The sequence below is a fragment of the Austrofundulus limnaeus genome, unplaced genomic scaffold (assembly GCF_001266775.1).
Source record: "Austrofundulus limnaeus strain Quisiro unplaced genomic scaffold, Austrofundulus_limnaeus-1.0 Scaffold552, whole genome shotgun sequence".
Lineage (NCBI taxonomy): Eukaryota > Metazoa > Chordata > Actinopteri > Cyprinodontiformes > Rivulidae > Austrofundulus > Austrofundulus limnaeus.
The window spans coordinates 321637-331176 of record NW_013952954.1 but is presented as its reverse complement, the minus strand read 5'-3'; the positions used below and the strand labels follow the sequence as shown (position 1 = coordinate 331176).

The window sequence follows — 9540 nt, the reverse complement described above, 5'->3', positions numbered from 1 at the left end:
CACACACACACACACACACACACACACACACACACACACACAATTACCTGAAAATATTATTTCATTTTTGGCTGTTTCTATTGCTTGCACATTACAAATACTTCTGATGCCACTGAAATAAATTGATGAAAGACAATTTTATGTCATTCCATGAGTAGAGATACAGAACATATTAGAACTGGACTGTTGTGGAATTTCAAACAGTTTCTATTCTTGTTTCTGGTCTCTGGACGTCACATAATCATGTGAACATCTGTGGAAAGTCCTAACTCTTGTGTTGCTGTTTAACAGCAGCATGATAGAATTTCTGTTACAGTGTTATGATTTGTGTCTGTGTTTTTTTTTATTCTAGCTTTCTGTCTTGTCATCTGTTTTTCTCCCCCTGCCTGTCTTTGCTCCAGCCCCGCCCACTCACACCTGATCATGTTTCTCCCCCAGGTGTTTCCTGTTTGTACTCATTAGTTTCTCCTTTATATTCTGTTCTCTGTCTTCAGTCTTTGTCAGATCTTTGTTCTCTGTTGTGTTGTCTCATGCCCAGTCCTAGTACAGCATGTATTATTGCTGCCACGTCAGCGCTTTGTTTTTTGTTAATAAAACCTTTTTTTTCACCTTTTACCACCCTCATTCAATCCTGCATCTGGGGTTCAAACCAACCAAGCTCAAGTCAGTCATAGCATACAGATTTTAGTTCACCCCTGGTTTTTCAATGGCCACCCTCTAAAATAAATTTCTGCAGGTGCCACTGCTGAGAAGTCTGATACCACTGAGTTCCTTTCTGGATCTGACACTTAGTAAAACTCAGGTTGGTATAGGCCATACCGATCCAGCACTGCTTTGTGCAAACATACCTTAATGTGTGATAAATAAAAAAATTAAGTACTACATTTCAAACCACTTCTTCACAAGACATCAGAATTTTATTAATTTTAAATTCAGAGGTATGTTGATGTCGTGTCCCAATATTTCTGAGCTGAACCAGAGGACACAGTCATACAAAATAAATAAAAATTGAGCTTTAAACTATAAAAAGATTTGGTAATAATAAAACCATTAGAACAAACTATTGTTTAATTATCAAGAACTACTATATAATAAAACCTTATATCTTGATTTATATTACATGAGCATATGAACATGAGGCCACTGAACAACATGTAAAGACTGACTGACTGAGCATTTGCTAATGCAAAACGCAGGCGGAACAAAAAGTAGTTCCAACCAACAGGGTTTGGTTTAGACAAGATTTTAATAGTTTTAGTTTTTTTCACTGTGTTCTTGTTAAACATATATTTAAATGACTGAAGTATTAAGGTGTCAATATTTTAATTTTAGTATAAATACTAGAGCATGAATTTCTGGTAACCATATTTCAGCATTGATCACTTCTTCGAAGCATCATTCTTCAGCTGATCATCAGCTGAACTCTCCTGCCTCAGCTCTTCAATCAGCTGTTCTGTCTCCCTATAGTAAAGTTTTATTCTGTCTCAAACCCTCTGTTGTTTATTTTTCCAGGAACGATGCTGATAAACAACAGCGAGGTGAGGATAGTGATGGTGGGGAAGACCGGCACTGGAAAAAGTGCCAGTGGAAACACCATTCTGGGTCGAGACTGCTTTAAATCCAGGTGCAGTCCCAGGTCCTTAACTGAGGAGTGTGCCAAAGAATGGACAGAGGTGGAGGGGCAGAAGGTGGCCGTCATCGACACTCCAGGTCTGCTGGACACCAGGTTTGATGAGGAGAAAACAACCAAAGATCTGAGTCAGTGCATCTCCTTCGCTTCTCCTGGACCCCACATCTTCCTGGTGGTCATCTCACTGACCAGATACACCGAGGAGGAGAAGCAGACGGTGCAACGGGTCCAGGAAGTGTTTGGAGCTACAGCAGACAGATACAGCATGGTCCTCTTTACTCATGGAGATGATCTGGAAGACTCAACGATTGAAGAGTTCCTGTCTGACAGTCCAGATCTGCAGGAGCTCGTGGCCAGATGCAATGGTCAGTACCATGTCTTCAACAATAAGGTGAAAGGTGAAAACTCTCAGGTCCTCCAGCTCCTGCAGAAGATCAGAGACATCATCCAGAAGAACGGAGGAAGCCACTACACCAACGAGATGTTCCAGGAGGCTGAGAGGAAAATCGAAGAGGAGAAACAACGAATCCTGAAGGAGCAGGAGGAGAAAATCCGCAGAGAGAGAGAAGAAGTAGAGAGACAGATGCAGGAAGCTCATGAAAGGGAACTGCAGAGGATTTATGAGCAGAATGAGAGGGAGAGGAGGGAGAGAGAGGAGGAGAAGAGGCGCGAGATGGAAGAGAGGAGGCGGGAGACGGAGGAGATGATGAGGAGGGAGCAGGAGAGAATAGCAGAAGAACAAAGAAGAGAGCGAGAGGAGAGAGAGAGGGAGATAAGGAACACGATGAATCAGTTACAGGAGCAGAGAGAAAGAGAGCTCAGAGAGGCACAGGAGAGGCTGAGAGCTCAGTATGAACACATCAACAGACGGAGACACAGGAATGATTGCACCATCCAGTAATTTACTCCTCTGAGTCATTTTATTATCTTGTAGTCGAATTATTTAATTACCTCACCCAGTGTTTCTCTGCTAATAAAGAAAAACATCAACCGTTTTCAGATTTTATTTATTTTTAGATTGTCTGCAGAACTTTCTGTTTGATCATTAAACCCTCCTGTGATTCTGAGAGGGTTAATATCTTCTATTATACTGTATGTTAGCAAAGCACTGCATTAAAAATAACAAAACATTTTTTCAGATAATTCTTTATGTTGTGAAATTTCAGTAAAAGAAAAATAAAAAGAATCTGGTAAATCCGACTTTGTTTCTGTGTTTTTATCGTAGCTTTAAAACTTCAAACCAAACAGAATCAAGATCACATTTCTTTAGCCTAATAGCATATCGAAGTCATTCGTGATCAAATATGTCTCAGACAAATATTCTGTTAGGCTAATATGTGTCATGTGTTTTATATTTAAATTACATCACACATGTTAAACTCAAGGTCTGTGGGCCAATTCGGGTCCTCGTTAACATTTTATGCGGCCCCAAAGTCATACTTTAACCCTTATGTTGTGTTCAAGTCAAATTTGATCGATTTAAAAGTCTTTTGATTTTGGTTGGTGTGCACAGATCTAGAAGATCTGGAAGCAGTTTAAAGAAAATTTTGTAAGTGATTGACTAAATGTTAAAGTATTGTATTTTTACATTTTCAGATCATTGCAGCCATAAGTTTAAAACAGAGAATGAGAGTTGGTGTGTGTTATCACATGCTTTTTCTGTCTGCATAAACAAAAGTTAGTTATGTCAGACAGAAAAGGTAACATCTTCAGGGGTGTAACCAGGATGACATATGTTAAACGGTTGAATGGTCATTATATGAGCAGAGGTTTGTTGTTAGTTCTTGTGTGCAGGTTCTGTTTCAGAGCAGCCTGGGACAGTCTGGACTCTGTTTATCTTCAGATAAGATGAAGGTCGTTTTACTCTAAGGCCTGCTGCTGGAGCTGATTAGAGACAAGAAGAAAGTTTTTTAGAAGAACTGGTTTTATGTCATATTATTCAGACTTCCATTTATTGATCACAAAATCCCTTCAAGTTTATGGGATGCAGAGTCTGGCTGGACAATGTTTTCAGCTCCAAAGATCACAGGTGATTCACTTTGACAGCTGTGATTCATGTCCAGGCTGTTGTTGTAAAGAGATAATATGGCAATGACCACATGCAGCCATTTCAAGCACTGTTTGAGACCATCTAAATATGGTGTAAAGATACAGGCAGCATGATGCAGAACAAGTTTGTTAATGTTTTAAGACATTCATCTAGAAATGTGAAAATATCAAGTGTAGTTTTGTGATAATTAATTAAAAACTTTATGGTCACTTTTGACTGGGAACACAACAGGTGTTACTTTACAAAAAATGTAAAAGATTTCAAAACAATAGTCCCTGATAACTTTGACCCAAAGTACAGTAACCATGTGTCATCTGATTATTTATACTCAAATTAATTCAAAGTTGTTTTAGAACTTGCTTTAACTAATCATCACTAAAAACATATAGAAGTTTAAACCCCTACAGTCACTCCTGAAACTCTTTAAAAACCTTTTGACATTTTAAAAATTTTTAAGGGTGTCAAGCTCAAGGTAAGAACCGGCGGAGGTCGTCTGACAAACTGATTTTCAAAGAATAAAAATTTTTAAAAAGCCTCCAGTAGTGTCTGGAAATGTCTGGAAAGGTTTAAAGTTAATTCAATTTAAATTCAATTCAGTTTATTTATTTAGCGCCAAGTCACAACATACATTGTCTCAGGGCACTGCACATGAAAGAAGAACAAAATTAAGAGGTTATAACTTGTAACTTAATTAAAATGTGACACAAGAAGTGACGATAATATGTATTAATACCGTTTTATGGTGAGTCCTTTCTGACCAATGTAGGGGTTTTGGGTATATTTTAAAATTGATCATTTATGAATTATTTAAATCAATAAATTATCTTACCTCGAGGCACCACTTCCCTTTTATTTTGTTATTATTACACAGGAAAGAGAAGAGAAAACTGTTAACTTTATTATCATTCAGTCTCTATTAATTTATTACCCAAACTAATAATGAGTTATTTTCTTAGAAAAATCAATAATACTTTATCAAGACACAAAAGTGACGTTAGCTTATGTTGGCACGTTCACCACGGGCCATTTATTTACAGATTAAATGTATTTACAGCTATGGCAGATAAATGTGAAATGATGACATGTTGAACCAGGTAAAAACAGAGTTTTGCAATCACAAGTGAATAAACAAACAAAAACAACAAACAAACAAACATAAGATAAACACTGAGAGGTGAGTTCGAGGCTTGCAGTGGAGGTGAGGTGAGTTTTGCTTTTAGCTGGTTTTTTAACTAAGGGTCTTAGTTAAATGGAAGAGAAAAATCATTTAGTTTATCAAATCTCATACAAAGATAAGAATCAAATTACGTCTGAGCACCTGTGTGTCACCAGGACAAATGTTCACTTTTACCCAGTCGTCGGCTGACCGAAGGATCTCAGGTGATGTTCCCCAAAGAACTGCTTCAGTGTGGTGGCCGGTCGGACACTCAGGGTGTCAGTTGCTGGTCCTTCAGTCAGAAAGGTGGGTGGTGAGCTGGTGAATAAAGTGGGAAGACTTTGTCTCTCTGTTGGATGCTTCAGAGCGAGGGTTGATCCAGTCTTCATGGAGGCAAAACTGACTAAGCGACGCATGAGTTAAAATTAGCTTATTTAACTTCTATAAAAATCAAACTCAGGTGTTGAGTCGATGTGAAACGGTGGCTGTACGTTAAACCAGTGGGAGATGCAGAAGGACCACCGTCCTGCCCAGTCCATGGGGGAAGGGCTGGCAGGCAGGGCCTCTGCTGAGCTTCTGAAAAGCTGTTTCTGGCTTCTGATGTATGTATTTTTATTTTATTTGCTGGATTGTGATAAAATGTATCATTGAGAAAATATAAATCAAATGTTGTTGGTACAGTAAGAAATAAGTGCTAAAAATTAGCCTATATGTGAACTTTTTCTTTATAATTCAGGTTATTTATGTTCTAAAAACGTTACACAATATATAGTTTAGAAAAGGTCATTTGTGTTTCTTTGAGAGTTATTAATTAACACACACACACACACACACACACACACACACACACACATACATACATACATACATACATGTTTTTTGGTTTGGACCAGGTTTAGAACTATGACTCGTTTGTGTTTCGTAGTTTGACCTCCATGTTCTGAATGTAAAACATAAAGAGACGTTTTGTTTTTATCTGATTAAAGCTCATATTCTGACAGAGGTTTAGGTGCAACATGGTTCTTTATTTCTGCTTCAGATCAGCACAGAACAACACATCAGAACCTTATTAATGACAATAAAAAGCTGTCAAAGCAATATTTTGATGGAAAACACTGATTAACAAAACAAAAACAAAAAAACAGACTTTAAAAGAGTTAATTGTATTTATGAAATCCACTGAAAAACAACAATTAATTTTTTTACTGAGGATTAATACCTTTAAGGCTTAATAAATTCATTTATTCAAGCATAAGAACATAAAATGTGAGACTAAATCATGTACAGGATGTAACTTTAATCACAGAATCTGCAGAAAAGTGAGTTTTTCTCCCGATGAGTCAGTTTGTTGTTTAAATGTTATGTTTTGATTAAAAACTCTCCAGAACGAGACAAACTATTTGAATTTTCCCATCAGTTTCGAAGCGATAGCCGTGCCGATCCCGTTAAATATAAAGTTTGCGATGTCTCCAAGCCAGCTGAGAGGACTAGTGGTCTCAGCTTCTTCTCGAGCCGCAGCAGCAAACTGCGCCTCCAGCTGCTCTCGTTGTTGTCTGATCTCTCTCTCGTGATTCTCCTTTAATTCATTCAACATTTTTGTCGTTTCTTTCTCTCTCTCCTCCCTCTCTCTCTCCCTTTCCTCCTGCAGCCTCTTCAGCTCGCTCCTCCTCTCTTCGTTCATCTCCTCCCTCTCCCTCTTCCTCTCCTCCTCTCTCTCCCTCCTCTCCCTCTCTCTGTCAGCCTGGATCATCTCTTTCATTTGCTGCATTTCTCTTTCGTATTTTTCCTTTATCCTTCCCTCCAGTTCTTCTCTCTCTCTGCGTATTTTCTCCTCTTTCTCCCTCAGGATTCGTTGTTTCTCCTCTTCGATTTTCCTCTCAGCCTCCTGGAACATCTCGTTGGTGTAGTGGCTTCCTCCGTTCTTCTGGACGATGTCTCTGATCTTCTGCAGGAGCTGGAGGACCTGAGGCTTCTTGTCCCTCAGCTTGTTGTTGAAGACGTGGTACTGACCGTTACATCTGTACACCAGCTCCTGCAGATCTGGACTATCAGACAGGAACCTTTCAATGGTGGTTCCTTCCAGGTTGTCTCCATGCGTAAAGAGGACCATGCTGTATCTGTCTGCGGCCTGTCCAAACACTTCCTGGATCTGTTTCACCGTCTGCTTCTCCTCCTCGGTGAACCTGGTCAGTGAGATGACCACTAGGAAGACGTGGGGTCCAGGAGAAGCGAAGGAGATGCACTGACTCAGATCTTTGGTTGTTTTCTTCTCGTCAAACCTGGTGTCGAAAAACCCAGGAGTGTCGATGACGGCGACTGTCTGTCCGTCTATTTCAGTCCGGCCTTTAGCACAGTCCACAGTCAGAGACCTGGGGCTGCATCTGGACTGGAAGTAGTCTCGACCCAGAATGGTGTTTCCGGTGGCGCTCTTTCCAATCCCGGTCTTCCCCACCATCACAATCCTCACCTCACTGTTGTTTGTCAGCATCATTCCTGTGGTAAATCACAGGTCAAAGTAAACGTGTATATGCATGAAGCTGATTACTCTTAGAGTCAATCAAATCCAAGATGGCCGCCACAGCCTGCCAACCCTTCAAAACACATTAATAACCATAACTCAGGTATTCATATTTTTACAGGAAGGTAGCTAAATTCCAAATTGTTCACTCATCAAATAATGGGACATGAACTGGTTAAATAAGTCATTTTCCTTTTTCTAAAAAGCAGTGTTGTATAAAGTACCTCAAAMTGATACTTGAGTAAAAGTACAAGTATCTTATCATAAAAATACTTTGGTAAAAGTTAGTCTTCTCTAAAAATATTACTTGAGTAAAAGTCTTAAAGTATRTGATATTTTTTGTACTTAAGTATCAAAAGTAAATTTCTGACACAAAATCTACTTAAAAATTAAAAGTAAAAGTACTGAGTAAAAGTGAGCAGTTAGATTTTCKWAAATGACATTTATTGGGAGGTGACTTCTCCAAAATATATTTTTTCTAACAGCGTGCAGCTGTGATGGGTTGTGTACAAGCTAATAGTGTGTCAGAATGGTATATATTTATACTTCTCATCCAAACACAGTTAAATTCACTCTATCCAGGAGACACAGTTTATCAGGATAGATTTTTTATGTAATAACAGCTTGGCATAATACAGGAGTAACAACTTTCTACTTCTTACCTTTTTAAAAAATGTAGTGAGTAGAAAGTACAGATAATTGTGTAAAAATGTAACAAGTAAAAGCAAAAAGTACGCTGAAAAATAATTACTCAAATAAATTATAGATAACCAAAATTTCTACTTAAGTACAGTAACAAAGTATTTGTACTTAGTTACTTTACAACTCTGCTAAAAACCAGTGACAGATGAATAAATAAAACCTGCAGCTACTCAAAAATATAAATTATAGAGTCCACATTATGTGACATCATGACAAAATCATATTGATGATTAGATACATAATAAATATGAGTATAAACATGAATTTAAACATGAATTCAGTGTAATTTATCAGTGATTATTGATAAACTCACCCCAGCTGTTGGCCATGGTGTTTTTGTTCATCGACGTGTTAAATCCAGCAGCACTGACGAAGCTGAGGATGAGGAAGAGCTGCAGGTTTTATAATCCTACAAACCACACCTTCACAGACTTCTTTTACTTTCTGTCAGAATGAAAGTAAAACTGAAAAAAACTGTTTCTGTGTTTTTCCCCTTCTTTGTGATGGGTAAAATAACAACACTGAAAAGATTATTAGCCATGATGTAATGATGGAAATTCAGTTTGTGTGGTTTTGCTGGTGTTCATTGTTAAACTCAACATGTGGTCAGCTCTGGGTTCAGTTCACACAAAGCTGCTCCCTCACAGGAAACAGAACCCTCATTTTAAAATCCCTGTTGCTGATTTTTCCTGAAACCTTCCAGTTCAACTTCTCCTTTAAAAAAATGAAAAAAAGTTTTTATTCAGTTGTAGATGATTGGATAAAATAAAAAGACAAAAAAAATAAAATCAGTAAAAAAGTGCACTTCCTCTTTTAACTGATTCATGTTTTAGAACAGTCAGGATCTTTTTGTTTTATACGGAAGAGGATTAGGGCCACTGAAAAATTAAAAAAGGAATTCTGACTTTTTTCTCAGAATTCTGACTTTTTTCTCAGAATTCTGACTTTAATCTCAGAATTCTGACTTTAATCTCAGAATTCTGACTTTTTTCTCAGAATTCTGACTTTTTTCTCAGAATTCTGACTTTTTTCTCAGAATTCTGACTTTAATCTCAGAATTCTGACTTTTTTCTCAGAATTCTGACTTTAATCTCAGAATTCTGACTTTTTTCTCAGAATTCTGACTTTAATCTCAGAATTCTGACTTTAATCTCAGAATTCTGACTTTTAAAGTCAGAAGTCACTTTCAGGCAGATGGGCAGCAGAGAGCAAGCAGCTTTAGAACCACCGGTGCTTGTGGTGCAGGACAGCAAACGTTTTGGACCAAGATGTCAGATTTAAGTGACTTTTTGAACAATCATGCAGCTTGACTGATGGAAGAACACCACATATGCTTAGAAACAATGACATTTATAAAGTTAAGGAAAATGTCAAAATATGTTTTCTGTAACTTCCAATTGTACTTTTGTGTTCAACAGTAAACAAAAAAACTGATACCTCAGTCTTCCTTAGATGTATAATGTAAACAAACAAAATATTTTCAT

General features: G+C 37.8%; 2 protein-coding genes and 1 pseudogene across 2 annotated transcripts in view; 2 read left to right on the top strand and 1 right to left on the bottom strand.

The window, feature by feature from the left end:
• The window catches only part of LOC106530719 (gastrula zinc finger protein XlCGF57.1-like), a 7978-nt gene extending 7434 nt beyond the window's left edge, over positions 1-544 (top strand). The window contains exon 4 of the mRNA XM_014026410.1: positions 505-544. Coding sequence (XP_013881864.1) covers positions 505-544 — 40 coding nt within the window. The remainder of the gene's footprint in view (positions 1-504) is intronic.
• An 80-nt stretch (positions 545-624) lies between these two features.
• Positions 625-2607, top strand: LOC106530734 (GTPase IMAP family member 4 pseudogene; annotated as a pseudogene).
• Positions 2608-6114: 3507 nt separating this feature from the next.
• On the bottom strand, positions 6115-7324 carry LOC106530733 (GTPase IMAP family member 4). The gene is made up of 2 exons (XM_014026424.1): positions 6618-7324; positions 6115-6437 (listed from the first exon to the last, which is right to left on the bottom strand). The coding sequence occupies exons 1-2, from the start codon at positions 7322-7324 to the stop codon at positions 6233-6235; spliced, it is 912 nt and encodes a 303-aa protein (XP_013881878.1). The 3' UTR covers positions 6115-6232.
• Between the last annotated feature and the right edge of the window lie 2216 nt (positions 7325-9540).